The 16,535-nt window shown below is 45.3% G+C and overlaps 1 protein-coding gene across 1 annotated transcript in view; it reads right to left on the bottom strand.

Moving 5' to 3' along the window:
• The window catches only part of PCNT (pericentrin), a 193,301-nt gene extending 180,197 nt beyond the window's left edge, over positions 1-13,104 (bottom strand). Inside the window, exon 1 of the mRNA XM_082260893.1 lies at positions 12,965-13,104. Coding sequence (XP_082117019.1) covers positions 12,965-13,021 — 57 coding nt within the window. The 5' untranslated portion in view covers positions 13,022-13,104. The remainder of the gene's footprint in view (positions 1-12,964) is intronic.
• Positions 13,105-16,535: the final 3,431 nt, after the last annotated feature.

Genomic DNA, 16,535 nt, shown 5'->3' on the forward strand with positions numbered 1-16,535 from the left:
CAATCTCCTCTAGAATTTTAGATGGCAACACATGTATTCACCTTAACACGCTTTAAAGCAAGTGAGGTGGGCGAGTTTTTTTTACTCTGCAAATGCCCTTAACCACTTTAGCCCCGGAGGATTTGGCTGCTTAATGACCAGGCCACATTTTTCAACTTAGCACTGCGCAAATTTAACTGACAATTGCGCGGTCATGCAATGCTGTACCAAAACAAAATTTACGTCCTTTTTTCCCCACAAACAGAGCTTTCTTTTGGTGGTATTTGATCACCTCTGTGCTTTTTATTTTTTGCGATCCTAATAAAAGAGAAAATTTTGCGAAAAATTGGCATTTTCTACTTTGACATTTAAAAAATATCCAATATATTAAATTTTTGTCATAGCTTTAGGTCAAAATGTATTTAGCTACATGTCGTTGACAAAAAAATTCTCAATGAGCATATTTTTTAACCACTTTAAGACCGGAAGATTTTACCTCCTTCCTGACCAGGCCATATTTTGCGATTCGGCACTGCGTTATTTTAACCGACAATTTCGCGGTCGTGCAACTCTGTACTCAAATGAAATTTACATCCTTTTTTTCCCCCACAAATAGAGCTTTCATTTGGCGGTATTTGATCACCTGTGCGATTTTTAAATTTTTGAAAAAGAAAGAGCGACAGTTTTGAAAAAAAAAAAAGAAAATAATATTTTGCCCACATTCTGATATAGAACAATCCCCAAATTAAATTTACAAATCAAAATTTAACATTTTAAGCCAATTTGTTTTCTGCTACATTTATTTTTTTTTTAACCAAAAACAATAGGCGTATTTTGATTGGTTTGCGCAAAAGTTACCAACTACCTGAAAGATTTGTCATTTTTATTTTATTTTTTTACTAGTAATGGTGGCGATCTGCAATTTTTTGCGGGACTGTGACATTGCGGCGGACAGATCGGACCAATACCTGACATTTTTTACACTTTCGGGGAGACCAGTGACATTACTACAGTAATCAGCGCTAAAAATATGCACTGTTACTGTAATAATGACACTGGCAATGAAGGGGTTAACACTGTTGGTGATCAAGGGGTTAAATGCGTGCCTTATGCTTCCTGACGTGTGTGGGGGGGAGGGGGTTCTGTGACACAGATCGCAGGTCCAGCTATGCTGAATCCTGTGATCTGTCCCTGTCTATCACAGAGAAGATCCGACTGCTTTGTTTACACAAGCAGGTGGATTTTGTCACTCTTTCCCCGACGATTGGTTAAGAGAGACGGTGATCGCCGTCTCTCCTCCTTTCGGCCCGACTCCTGCTGTGTCTAAACGCAGTGGGAGCGAGCCTCCGGCGGGACACGCGCGCGCCGCGAGACAGGTAGGAATCCAGCAATGTAGGTCTACACTGGACCCAGGGCTGCCACCTTGCTGCAGTAGCAACACACTGAGCGGTCCTAAAGTGGTTAAAAAATAATGAAAGGCACATTTGTTTTGGAGATGGATTGGAACACCCATTAGGTTTTCTTGCTGTCCATGTCCCTGTTAGGGCGATTCACCCTCTCCATTTGTCCTGTTTATCATTATCTTTGAAACTAAAAGAAAATCCCAAATTTTCGGATGTCCTCAGAAAAGTAATAGAGGGGAAATCTTCCAATTGGGACACTATTTCTGGTGACCGGGGGTCCCCAAAGAATTCCCATAATTTTCAGGAATTTCCTCTCACTTCCTGTTTGGCTATGGGACAGGAAGTGAAAGTAAATCTCCCCACTGGGGCACAAATGGAAAAAAAATAAAACCAAGAGGAGTTCTAAACCTTCTTAACTCTGAAAGCTGAGCCAGCGAAAAAATAATGTTACTTTTTTTCTGGCATTCTACTGTAAATCAGCATAACAAACCTAGGACTAGCATTCTGAAGATAGCAAAGGCAGCCTCTGTATTGCTCCTATATCAGGTTTCACTTAAATATTAGATTCTTTCACAGGAAAAGCATCACTAGTGAGTCCAGGCTAACATTACAAGCAGCTTCTGTATGCTCCTGGTAACAGAACGTTTTTAAGATTCTTGGAATTTTTTCCTTAAGCAAATGATTTGCACTGCTTCTAAACTTTTTCGTAACCCACACCATGGGAAAAAATCATAATTGCATATAATAATATAATAATGGGTAGAGGAGAGAGCCAGCCGGTCATGTGATCGCCAGAAATTGCTCTGAAATACAGTGAAGAAGGCATTTTTTTTTTTTAATAAAACACAGACAGGAGCACTTGTCTTTAGGCTACATTCACACCCGAGCGTATCGTTTTCGCGCGTTTTTTTACCGCGATTTTTACGCGTTTTTTTGTGCAGGCGTTTTTTGATTGAATAGATACCAATGGAAAACGCCTGTAATCTGCCCAAAAAGAAGCTCATGTACTTTTTTGAGCGTTGGGCGTTTTGCTCACAGCGTCAAAACGCTCAGATGTGAACAGGGGTCATTGAAATGAATAGGGATTTGTCTTGTTGGGCGTTTTGAGAGCTGATCCTAGAGCAGAAAAACTCCCCAAAAACGCCCCAAAACGCCTAGATGTGAACGTAGCCTAAGGACACAGAAAGGATTATATGTAGCCATCAAAGTGGGTTAACAACCACTTAAAGGGAATTTCTTGGGGTGCCCGAGGTCACCAGAACCAGTGTCCCCATTGGAAGATTTTCCCTCTTACTTTTCTGGGGGCAACCCAAAACTTTGAGATTTTCTTTTGCTTTCATTTCACTTAATAATAGTAAACATGAGAAAGAGAGGATGAATGTCCCTTTTATCTCCACTCTATCGTAAATGTAAAAAAAAAAAAAAAAAAAAAAAAAAGTTGCGTTTAGTTATACCGTAAAATGAGTATGCGCTCTGTAGCATAAAATGCGTTAACATCACCTGTATATCCTCGTGCTGTTAGTTCTTTATTGGCTTTTCGTTGTAATAAAGACTTGGCATTTTTAAAGTGTGCCACTGGAGCTTTTCTTTCCAAGGTTTATATGCTTATTCATGTCATGGGGACCGGAAAAATAAGATTTTTGTAAGATCTTACCTTAAAATCTTTCCTCTGATGTCCATCAACAGACGCAGCCTCATCTTCATCAGTTGAATGGGTTATGCTGCCCCCTGCAGGAGTAGTCTAGGCAGTAAAAAAAAAAAAAAAAAAAAAAAACAAACACACAGACATAACCCACCCACACTCAGCTCAGCAAACCAGTTTAGTTGCAATCAGTGAAGAAAAAGAAAAAATATCCCCAAATAAGAGGGGAGGGTGCTGCGTCTGTCAATGGACTTCAGAAAAAGATTTTACGGTAAGATCTTACAAAAATCGTATTTTCTCTATTGTCCATCGACAGGCGCAGCCTCATCTTCAGCTGAATGGGACATCCCAAAGCAGTGTAGGCATGAAGGGTGGGAAGAACGCAACCAGAAAGTAACGTAAATTCCAAAAGGCTACTTAGCCAACTGGGTAACATGAAGCTCAACCAAAAGAACAACAGGAGCTCACCCAGGAAAAAGACCCCTAACAGAAACAATAACATTCTCTTACGAAACAGCAGCCTGCAAAACCTTGCAGGCAAAAGAGGCATCCGAAGATGCCAACAAATCTACCTTGTAGAATTTAATAAAAGTATTCAGACGACCAAGTCGCTGCCTTACAAACTTGTAGAACAGAGGCCTGATGGCGAAAAGCCCAAGAGGCACTCAGCGCCCTCGTAGAATGCGCCTTGACAGGAAAAGGGGGAACCTGACCCTTGATGGAATAAACCTGAAGAACCGTCTGCCTGATCCATCTGGAAATGGTAGCAGCAGACGCAGCCAAACCTTTGCGAGGACCGTCTGGAAGAACAAAGAGTCAGATTTTCGAAAGGACTCAGTAACCGTCAGATAAACTCCTATCGCCCGGACCACATCCAAGGAGTGCAAGGCAATTTCCTTGGGATGCTTAGCCTTAGGACATAAGGAAGGCAACACAATGTCTTCATTAAGGTGAAAATCCAACACCACCTTAGGGAGAAATGACGGATTAGGTCGGAGGAACACTTTATGCCTGTGGACCACCAAATAAGGTGAACGACAGGACAGCTCCGCCAGCTCAGATACTCTGCGAGCAGAAGTAATAGCCACTAAGAAGGCAACCTTCTGTGACAAGGAAAGCAGAGAAATCTCGCTAATATTCTCAAAGGGAGGCTTTTGAAGAAAAGAAAACACCCAATTGAGATCCCACGGAGGTAACTGGGATCTCCTCGGAGGAGCCAGATGACACACCCCTTGAATAGAAGTGCGAATCAAGCTATTAGTAGCCAACAGACGTTGGAAGTAAATGGCCAAGGCAGACACCTGACCCTTGATAGTGCCCAACGCCAAGTGCTGCTCAACCTCTTTTTATAAAAAGGTGAAAACCATAGCTATAGAAAACAAGCAAGGGTGCAGCTGCAGCGATTCACACCATGAAATGTACAATTTCCACATACGATGATAGATCTTCCTAGATGTCGATTTCCTGGCCTTCAAAAGGGTAGGAATCACCGAGTCAGACAGATCTATCCCTCAATACCTTGCTTTCAACAGCCAAGCCATTAAAGCCAGCGACCGTAAAGCAGCATAGAAGATCGGTCTTTGAGACAGCAGATCTTCCCGTAGAGGAAGTCGCTAAGGAGGATCCACGACTATTTTTACCAGTTCTGCGTACCAAGACCACCGAGGCCAGTCTGGTGCCACGAAAACCTCAAAAAGGTTTGGCTGCGCCTGCTGTGACCATATCCAGATGGATCAGGCAGACGGTTCTTCAGGCTTATTCACTGAAGGGTCAGGTTCCTCCTTTTCCTATGAAGGCGCATTCTACTAGAGAGCTGCGTGCCTCTTGGGCTTTTCGCCATCAGGCCTCAGTAGTGCAAGTTTGTAAAGCAGCGACTTTCTCTTAAACCATTGACAGATGCAGCTCTCATACTTCTTATCCATTGGGTTATGCTGCCCCCTGCAGGAGTATTATTAGGCAGGATTTAAAAAAAAAAAACAAAAACATCACGCCCACAGGGCTGTCCCTATAGGCATAACCCCACACATCCTGCTCCAGCAAAACAGTTTTGTTGCAAGCAGTGAAAGAAGACCCAAAACCATCCCCATATCACAAAAATCCAGTTTTCTCCATCATCCATTGACAGAAGCAGCTCTCATACTTCTTATCATTTGGGACGTCCCAACGCAGTGTAGGCATGAGGAATGTGGAGAACGCAACCAGATAGTAAACGTAAACGTAAACTCCAACGGCTAAACAGACAACTGGGTAACATGAAGCTCAACCAGGAACAACCGGAGATCACCAATGAAAGAAAAAAACCCCTAAAGAGAAAAATGATTTTCTTATGAAACAGCAGCCTGCATAACCTTGCCACCAAAGGAAGCATCCGAAGATGCCAACAAATAAACCTTGCAGAATTTTGTAAAAGTGTGCACAGACGACCAAGTCGCTGCTTTACAAACTTGCACTACTGAGGCCTGATGGCGAAAAGCCCAAAAGGCACGCAGCGCTCTAGTAGAATGCGCCTTCATAGGGAAAGGAGGAACCTGACCCTTCAGTGAATAAGCCTGAAGAACCGTCTGCTGATCCATCTGGATATGGTCACAGCAGGCGCAGCCAAACCTTTTCGAGGTCCTTCGTTAAGAACACAGAGAGAGTCCGAATTTCTAAAAGACTCAGTTACCGTCAGATAAACCCTTATCGCCCGCACCACATCCAGAGTGCAAGGCAATTTCCTTGGCATGCTTAGGCCATAGGGAAGGCAACACAATGTCTTCAATGAGAATAAATAAAACAAAATCTTTTGAAAAGTCCCAGCAGGAAACCCAAGTCTTACTCTTTCACTAAGAAATAAACAAAGAAGCTGGCGCTCTGAAGCACTGGGAAACAGCTAGTGTGCAGGCAAAATCATGAAATGAATAAAAACAGAAAACAATATATAACACAGATACCTATATGGCAATGGGCTGGGGTAAAGTCCATGTAATGAGGAAATGAGATGAAGGTCTGCACGAAGGGCCAGCTCTGCTGCACAGGAAGTCAATCTGTCAAACGGATGAAACAAAAAAACAAGCGGAGCGCCTCTAAGTGCAATACGTTTAATGGAAGTAAAACATACAACAGGTGGTAACTCACTAGATGTGGATGAAGTAAAGGCACAAAAACAAACGTCCTGGGGTCAGGCTGTCCATGTAGCTAATGCCGAGAGAAAGGATGTTAAGAAGATCTGATCCGGTAGATGAAGCAGCGGGGAGATGCCGGCTCTGTCTTCCCCGGGACCGGACTCTCAAGGCAGGCGGGGACTCAGCTTCAGCCGTAGGACGTAAGCACGGTCAGGGGTGCACACGACGCGTTTCAGAGCGTGCGCCAAGCTCGTGGAGAGCGTGCGCGCTCTTTTTTCAAGCATTAGCTACATGGACAGCCTGACCCCAGGACGTTTGTTTTTGTGCCTTTACTTCATCCACATCTAGTGAGTTACCACCTGTTGTATGTTTTACTTCCATTAAACGTATTGCACTTAGAGGCGCTCCGCTTGTTTTTTTGTTACTCTTTCACTAGGCAGAAACAAACTGTTTTGCTGGAGCAGAGGGTGTGGGGTTATGCCTATAGGGACAGCACCATGGGCATGGTGAATTGTTTTTTTTTTCCCTGCCTAATACCACTCCTGCAGGGGGCAGCATAACCCAGTGGATAGGAAGTATGAGAGCTGCGTCTGTCAACAAACGATAGAGAAATGATTTGAGTCTTTGAAATAGGGGTGGACAGTGGGGGATTAATATTTGCAAAAAGCAGGTGTCGGGAGCGAAGGTCAGATCTAAAAGGAGGAGTCCAGGCAAAACCTAACTTATGCTAAACCTGCTTTGTGCCACATTCTAAACCTAATCTATCTAACCCTGTAAAGCAAAAATCACTGTACTTGGCTATTTTGCAGCCGATCCAGTCTGGTCCCACGCTGAGCTGTCAGCGGTGGCTTCAGCATTGAGGCGGGTGTAGGAGAGGCAGCCAAAAACGGAATCCCCATAGTAAGTCTATGGGTGATGTCACTTCCCATTAGTTTCACAGCCGTTGTCTGTCCTCTCCTGCACAGAGCTTCCGTTGCTGGAGACTGGAATGGATCGGGTGCAGAAAAAGTAAGTACAGCAATTTTTTTTTTCCAGGGTTAGATAGATTAGGTTTAGAATGTGGTGCAGAGCAGGTTTAGCGCTAGTTAGATTTTGCCTAGACTTACCCTTTAAAGCAGAGTTCCGCCTCCCCCTCCAAAAATTAAAAGTCACATACTGTAGCTGCTGACTTTTAATATTAGGACACTAACCTGTCCTGGAGTCCAGCGATGTCGGCACCGCAGCCGATGTTTCCATCGACTGTCAGGTGCTGCCACCGCCATTGCCGGTAAGGAAACCCGGCAGTGAAGCCTTGCGACTTCACAGGCGGGTCCCTACTGCGCATTTCTATTGGCTCGGCGGCGGAGGAGGGGGCCGAACTTCCGAGGGACAGCGCCGCATCCCGGAAGTGGGGAAGGGTACCTGTCAGAAACAGTGAAAGGTGCCAAATGTGGCACCAGAGGGGGGGGGGGGGGGGACAATAGAGCGGAAGTTCCACTTTTGGGTGGAACTCCGCTTTAAGGTAAAGTTATGCTCCTATATCATCCTCTAGACCAGTGGTCTGCAAAATGCAGCCCTTTGCTTGCCTTTACTTGGCCCTTGAGGCATTATTCCATTCACTGACACCAACAATGGGGCATAATTCCTGCCACTTACACCAACAATGGGGTTTAATTTCCTCCACTGGACAACAAAAATGGTGCCCTATTCCTCCCAACACCACCAACTATTTCTCCCCCAATACCAAAAGTCGAGCATGGTTTACTCCCACTGGGTACAGCCCAGCCCCCATAAGTCTGAAGGACAATAAATCTGCCCCTTTCTTAAAGTTTGGAGACCCCTGCTCTAGACAAAACAAGCAATAGATTCTAATTTCTTCTGGAACTGCCGGCGTTCTAGGCTAAGCACGTTACAACCGCTGCCACATTTATAATCGGTGCAGCTATGCATGCTCAGCCACGTCATTTATTCACTGCAATCTGTGACTGACGAAACTACATGCCCCATCTTCCACTGCAGCAGACAGCTTGTAGTTCTCAATGGACTGTGAGGGCATGGGTGAGCGCCCTTGTAGTCCACTGACACTTTAAGCTTTCAAACAAAAGTGGCCGGGTCCGGTCGTGCCCTTGGAGGATTGACAGGTTAGGGAAGTATATCTCCGCTTTGCAATCCCCCTAGAAAAAAAAAAACAAGCAGTTAATCTATGCATCAAAAGGCACAGCCCCACTGCATGGGAACAAAAAACATTTCCTGGAATTCTGGTTTAGTGATTGTAAAATGCAAAAGGTTTTTTTTTTTTTTTTTATCTCTATGCATTGAAATAAAAAAAAGAAAACCTGTGTGCAGCAGCCCCCAAATACTTACCTGAGTCCTTCTTTATCCAACGAAGTGGCAGAAGGGTCTTAGCTGCTGGGGACTCCCCTTCTCATAGGCTAAGACAGCAGCACAGCGTGATTACAAGAACAAAAACACATTACCAGTCCCTGCGCAGATCCTGGAGATCAGTTCTCAAGCTGGGGAACCTTGTAATATGGCCAGTGGTGAAACACACAAAATGAAGCGTGGCAGCTCTCCTAACCCTCCATGGGATGTGAGGCAGGTTGAGACCTGAAGGAGGCCACGCCTCCAAAACGCATTGTCCTTAGCAACCCCATTAGTGTAATTTCTTGGGTCCCGCTCGGGGATCTCTCCTCTGCGTAGCTGCATCGCCAGGTTCCCTGAGCGGCTACTGCATCCGGCTCTTGCAGAGTGTGCGGCGGCGGCTGGACCGTGCACAGGCGCACCACACCGAGGCATCCTGAGGCGGTAGGCTTAGCCGGATGTAACGATCCAATCAGTGCGGGACGTACAGCTGAGCCGCCGAGGCGAGGAGGAGATCGCTCTGTATACATTAGATCGGGGGGACAAATTTCCATGAATGACATCATATTTGTTTGCGAGTACCTGTTTTAATGGCTTCAACTACTTTATAATAAATGGTGTTACACTAGGGCGGTGTGCACTCTGTCTTTTTGTTTCCTGCACAGCGTGATTGGCTCCCCAGAGCGATAGAACGGCGGTCTGCTGATGTAAACAAGGCAGACTGCTGTTCTGTCAGAGATTAACAATGGAATCTTCCTATTTAGGAACACGGATCCCTGTGTTTATCTAGTGAGTCCATCCCCCACACAGTTAGAAAGCACTCCCTAGGGACACACATAACCCTTTGATCACCAATGGTTTTAGCCCCTTCCCTGCCAGTGTCAGTACAGTAACAGCGCATATTTTTAGCACTGATTACTGTAGTAATTTCACTAGTTCCCTCAAAAGTCATTTGGGTGTCCGATCTGTCTGCCGTACGTCACAGTCCCTCTAAAAATTGCTGATTGCTGCAATACTAGTAAACAAGAATTTAAAAAACGCCACAAAACAAATCCCCTAGTGTGTAGACACAATAACTTTTGCGCAAATCAATATATGCTTATTGGGACATTTTTACCAAAAATATATAGCAGAATACATATTGGCCTAAACTGATGAAGAAATTTGATTTTTTTACATCTTTTTATTAGATATGTTTTATAGCAGAAAGTAAATTGTTTTTTTTTTCAAAACGGTCTTTTTGTTTCTAGTGCAAAAAAAAAAAAAAAAAAGCAGAGGTGATCAAATACCACCAAAAGAAAGCTCTATTTGTGGGGGAAAAAAAGGACAACAATTTTATTTGGGTACAGCGTCATACGACCGCGCAATTGTCCGGTAAAGTAATGCAATGCCGCATCGCAAAAAATGGCCTGCTCATCAATGGGGTAAAACTTTCCTGGGCAGAAGTAGTTATGAGAATCTCTTGGGGACCCTCAGGTCACGGAAACTAGTGTCCCCATTGTAAGATTTCCCCTCTATTATTTTTCTAGGGACAACCCAAAATGTACGATTTTCTTTTACTTTCAATGATAATGGCAAAATGGGGTCACAGGTAGCAATAAAAACTGACAGGTGTTCTAATCCCTCTCTACTCTGTCCAAAACTAAAAGAAAAAAGTTTTACCTTTAGTTATACTTTAAAGCTGAACTCCAGGAATGATCTGTATGACATACCTACATTGGTCCAGCTTGGCACCATGTAATGATGTACATCTCACCCCTGATGGTCAGCTTGGGAAGGTAAAAAAAAAAAAAAAAGAATGATCACTGTAGTAGTCAGCACTATTACAGCAATGGGGATAACTGCACAAGGGTTTGCTCACTGGGCATCAATGGCATAAATAAATTGCCTCCACTGCAATAGATACAAGGCATTCTGTAAGGCTAGGTTCACACCAATGTGGTGGGGGAAACGCCACAATCTGTGCGCTTTTCCCGCGCTGCATTCAAATTGCACTGCCAAAGCTATTTGCGGAGGATGCCAGTTCAATCTTAACGATCCCCAAAACGCAGGTTGCAAATGCAGTGAGTTTGTTGGCCTTGCGATCAGGTCGCGGTGTGGTTCCAAATTAGCTGTAGACACATCTTTAGTTCGATGCGGAGCTGCACAATTCTGGCAAAAATGAGAATCACAATTTTTTTGCTAAGAATTTAGATCACGATTCTCAATCTTTTTTTATTTTAGGTAGATGAATACAATATATATATATATTTTTTTTTTTATTAACCATTTGAAATAAATCTATAACGGATTACCCCTGGGTACTGCTGTAGGTACAGCTAGCTGGTGGGTGTGAGGAGCGCAGTGTTGCCAATTGTTCGTATTTTTACTGGTAGCCAGTAAAAAATGGGCACTTTTCCCCTGCCAGTAAATGTCAGTGATAGGAAAAGGTTGCCAGTAAAAAAATATGGCTGTGACGCTCAGCATGCACAGTTCCAGTCCAGAGTCAGCCAAGACCACCAAAGTGCCTGCTACAGTGTGTTCGAGCTGCGCCAGCAGGGGGCGGGTCTGGCAGAGGCGGTGCCTGAGCGCGTTGTGTGATGTCATAGTGTAAGGGAGCCGAGTGGAGCAGCCGGAGCCCCTAGTGTGGGTCTGAGAGACGGGAGAAAGGCAAGCCCAGGAGCATGACTGTCAGTGCTGTTTGGACTGCTGCACACCGTGGTCAGCGTCACTCTTGAGAGTCGATTTCATATGTGTGTGCTTGCCCATTCTAATTTCTTGCCCTGTCCCTGAGCTACTTAATTACTTACTATATGGAAATGAAAATAGGAAATATACTTTAAGCCTTATATCCACCTTAAATCACATTGCTAATTGCTTAGTGTACTTGTTTGTAGCCTAAATACTGAAATTTGCACTTAAAGTGGAGTTCCACCCTGAAAAACATTTTTTAGCTAAAAATACCCCCGCGAAAGTCAGGGCTAGTGCATTTCTGCAACAATAGCCTCTGAACTGTCCCCTGTTTCACTTACCTGTAAGAAGAAATTCTTACCTTGAAATTGTCTTGTCCAGCGCTGCCATCTCAGGTGTGGGCAGCTGAAGCCAGAGCGTCCTCTTCGGTGTCCGTGACGTCGGAATCCCAGAATGCCCTGCTCTTCACTTCCGGGGCAGGCGCGTGATCCCTGAACAGCTTCAGAGCATGCCCAGAAGCTGTTCAGCAGGGAATGACGCGCCTGCCCCCGATGCAGGCGCATTGACTCCTGGGAGCGATGACACTCATCTCCCAGGAGTCAATGCAAGCAGGAAGTGATGTCGTAGGCCATGGCCGCAGAGGGAGGAAGAGGAAGAAAGGTAAGTATATTTTCTTTAAAAACAAGGTAAGTAAATAAAAAAAAAAAATTTAAACTATCCAATTCTTTTTCAGGAAAAAAAAAAGAAAGCAGATGGTCCAAAGTTGTTTTCGTGGCCGGAACTCTGCTTTAAAACTGTAATTTTGTAATTTTTGGAATAGCCAGTAAAAACTTGGCTGTGCCAGTAAATTGTGGGCGTTGTGCCAGTAAATTTCAATCTGGTAGGTTGGCAACACTGGAGGAGCGGCGCAGAGCGATACTTCCTGTAGCTCTCCTAGATCTCCTCTGACAGGCGGAGTACATTTGATAACACTTCACCTGTGACAGAACGGAGCCGGAAATATACAGGGAGCATCGGCTCCGTTCTGTCACAGCTGACAGACACCGTTCTCTCGCCTCACATCCCAAGTCTCCTGCGAGGTGCAGGAATCTCACTTGCATGTGTTACGTGCATGCGGGCACGGCACTTGTGGGTGTCAGGGATATCGCCCGGGTGGCAGGCATCTGCAGCTCGCATTCCGGAGACTTGGGATGTCTGGCTGTGTGTCATTTCCAGACACAGAACACTGAGAATTGTAAAAATTGGGGATTGAGATCTAAGGGGGGGGGGGGGTGAATCGTGATCACGATTATAATACAATTAATCGTGCAGCTCTAGTTTGACGCGGTGCGATTTCAGCCCATTCATGACATGTGAATTGAAGAGGAATGCGCCTAGCGTAAACCAAACCTACATAGCGGCGGTGCCACAAGAGCGTCCCCCCCGTGTGCAGTATGGCAGCAGCTTACATAGAGGGGCCCAGGGATTGGCAGCCATCATTGTAGTAGCACCCACTGTTTATGGTGAGTTTTAGTTTCCGCCCAGCAGGTACCAGACATGCATACTTCTACTCTGCCATGCTGGACCAATGGAAGTTGAGCTTTACATAGAGAATAATAATAATAGGACTGGAGTCCAGTAACTGGCACTGCCTGTCACCTCTGTACACCAGAGACATCTCCAGGAACAACCAGTGACAAGTCTGTGAAATACCGGCACAGTCCCTGCAAGTCCTGGGCGAGTGCCAATTCTAGGACTGCCCCTGAAAACTGAGGAAACAAGGAAAAGTTTCGCCGTTCTAATCAGAATCCTCCAACATTCCACAGCACCGTCCTCCTCCTCCTCACCTTATCCCTCCCGGCCTGCACCTTCCTCATCCGCTGCTCCTCCGCCGTCCCGTCCATACTTCACTAACTGTCACTTCACACAATCAACATGGCGCTAAGTAGCCCGCCTCATCCGCCACACACAAGAGCCAATCTCTAAATAAATTTCGCCCAATCACAGGTCGGCCCTTAGGACCCAGACGCGCCCACAAAACGAACTACTGCTTTTGTTCTATGATTGGACGGGTTCCAGCTAAGGAGCCGCCTAATGGGGGTCGGCCCCTCCCAGTTACTATAGGAATTGGATTCTCTACGGACGCTCAGCGGAGAGTCTCCGCCCCCTCCCTCCTACGTCTGGAGACAACTTTCAAAAACCTGTGGATTCCGACACTCCCCCTAGTGCCATTGGCCAATCAGAACCAAGGAAGTGAGGGACCGGGAAATGTAATGTAGAAGCGCAATTCAGTGGTGGCTGGTGAAAGGGAAAACGATGAACCCTTCCCTGGGAATGTTTACAGTGTAACTGCTCACAGTATAGAAAGCTTTAACCACTTCGGAAGATTTACCCCTCCTTCATGACCAGGCCATTTTTTGCAATATGGCACTGCGTTACTTTAACTGACAATTGCACGGTTGCAGTGGCGGTTCTACATTAAATTGCTCCCCGGGCGATACTCCCTCCCGGCGCCCCCCCCCCCCCCCCCCCAAAAAAAAAAAACAACATGACAAAAGGCTCTGTGTACAATCCCTGTCTGGAATCTAAGGCAGGTAGTTTCAGCCCTTTTGTTACCTTAGAAATTTTTTAGCTGGGTTAGGTGCCCTTTACTTTAACAGTTACACTTACAGTCAAACCTCACTTACAAAAACATAAATAAGGATATAAAGCAAAAAATATTTTATGGTAACAAGAATATATACTTTTCATGATAGATAGTGATCTAAGGCTCCTTTCACACAGCCGCTCCGTGTGAGAGCTCCGCTGCGGGACTTTTTTTTTTTTTTTTTCACGGAGCGGATGACATTTGTGTCATCCGCTCCGTATGCCCGCATATCATCCCATCCGTTTGCGGATGATATACGGACATAATGTAAGTCTATGGGGATTGCGGATGTCAGCGGATGACACCGCTGACATCCGATTTTCCTTCCTTTCCGTTTTTTAAACGGATGAAAAAATAGGGTTCTGTTCCGTTCCAAAAAACGGAACAGAACTGAAAGGAAGAAAATCGGATGTCAGCGGATGGTATTCCGCTGACATCCGCAATGCCATAGACTTACATTATGTCCGCAAATCATCCGCAAAAAAATAGGATGATTTGCTGACATACGGAGCGCCCGTGTGAAAGGGCCCTAAGACTTCTGAAAGGGGTTCTCAGTTTCTAGCAGCATGACAAATGATTCCGAGTCCGACCTACCCTAACCTGGCTGCTGCTGTGCAGCCTGCACAGTGCAGGTGTGCGAACATAGAAGAGAGAGCGAGAGCAACTTACCTGCAAGTATGTGTAGTGTAGTGACTACAGTACAGTCAGTGTACACTACTCTCCTCCTCCTCGCCTTCCGCGCCGCTGCTGTGTGTGTAGTGTACAGTACTCCTCGGTGGCTCGGCTCCTCCTCCTCGCCTCCCCCCGACCCCGCTAGTTCTGAGCGCGCCGCCGCCGCTGCTGTGTGTGTAGTGTACAGTACTCCTCGGCGGCTCGGCTCCTCCTCCTCGCCTCCCCCCCTGCCCCCGCTAGTTCTGAGCGCACCGCTGCTGTGTGTGTGTACTCTCCTCGGCTCCTCCTCCTCGCCTCCTCCCCCCGCTAGTTCTGAGCTGCATTATGCACAATCCCCGTTCCAGCCGCCGGCTCCTTCAGCAGAAGGGGCAGCAGCGGCGCCGCATCCCGCAGCAAAGGTGATTTTCTTTTTCTCCATGACCACCACCACCAGGTTAGTGCCGAGTGCCACCCCCCCCCACGTGATGCTGCCCTGTTCGCCCGTGCCCAAAACCGCCACTGCATGGTTGTGCGAAACACTGATGTCCTTTTTTTCCCCACAAATAGAGCTTTATTTTGGTGGTATTTGATCACCTCTGCGGTTTTTATTTTTTGTGCTATAAACATCAAAAACCGACAATTATGAAAAAAAAAACAATATTTTTCATTTTCTGTTATAAAACATTCCCAATAAAAAATAAAAACCAAATGTTTTCATAATTTTAGGCCAATATGTATTCTGCTACATATTTTTTTATTAAAAAAAAATCTTAATAGGCGTATATTGATTGGTTTGTGCAAAAGTTATCGCATCTACAAACAAGGGAAAGATGTATGTCATTTTTATTTCTTTATTTTTTACTAGTAATGGCGGCGATCTGCAATTTTTAGCAGGACTGCAACATTGTGGCGGACAGAATGGACCCCTAACTGACATTTTTTTACACTTTTGGGGACCCAGTGACATTACTACAGTAATCAGTGCTAAAAATATGAAGTTACTGTACTATTAACATGGGCAGGGAAGGGGTTAACACTAGGGGCGATCAAAGGGTTAAATGTGTCCCTAGGGGGTGCTTCCTAACTGTGTGGGGGATGGGCTTGCTGGATGAACACAGAGACCTGTGTTCCTAAATGGAAGGAACACAGGATCCCAGTGTTCATCACTGACAGAACAGCGGTCTGTCTTGTTTACATCGGCAGGCCGCCGTTCTGTCTCCACGGGAAGCGATCGCGGGTGCCCAGCGGACGTCGCCGCTGCCTTACCCACTGATTGCCCCCCCCTGTGGCCAGATAGCGTGCACGCCCCCACTAGCTGTCCCACGTATTGACATACAGGTACGACGTTGCTCGGAACAGAGCCGACCTGAAGCGGTATAAGTACGACGGCTGTTCGGGAAGTGGTTAAAGGGAGCTGAACGCAGCGACCAGAGCCTCATGTGCGGGTCTCCAGGATGGGAGCAAGGCAAGCCGGGAACAGGACTGTCAGTGCTATTTGGACTGAAGGGACCATCTTGCGTTGAGAGAGACTGTCACTGTGACTTAGGAGGGGATGTGTCGTGTTGGTGCTGCTGCACACTGCTGTCAGTGTCACTGTGAGAGTCAATGTCATGTGTGTGTGTGTGTGCCTGCCCATCCTAATTTCTTGCCCTCCGGAGTCCTGTCCCTAAACTACTTACTTACTATAATAAAAATAAAATAAGAAATATGTTTTTTGCCTTACTATTTACCTTAAATCACATTGCTAGTTGTTTATTGTACCTGTTTGTAGCCTAAATACTGAAATGTGCACATATGAGTGTACGTGTGTAGAGACTGTACAAACATTCTAACAAAATAACCTGGAATATCTTTCAGAAAAACCTAATACTATAAGAAAAAATCTTCAAAAAATCAACTAAAAGGGGAACAAGTTACTTCCATTGTAAGTACCCCACCAAAGAAACTAATAAAAAACCTATTCTGCTACCCTGCACAATCATCAAATATTAATATTACATATATGTATTCTCAGATCTATTCATCATAAGAATAAGATACCACCTCCTACACTCTAACTTCAAAAATTGGAAGACAACAATACAGTAAGTCATATACTTACCTCCAAACCTATACAATAT

The sequence above is a fragment of the Pelophylax lessonae genome (genome assembly GCF_965119305.1).
Source record: "Pelophylax lessonae genome assembly, chromosome: 6".
Classification (NCBI taxonomy): Eukaryota; Metazoa; Chordata; class Amphibia; order Anura; family Ranidae; genus Pelophylax; species Pelophylax lessonae.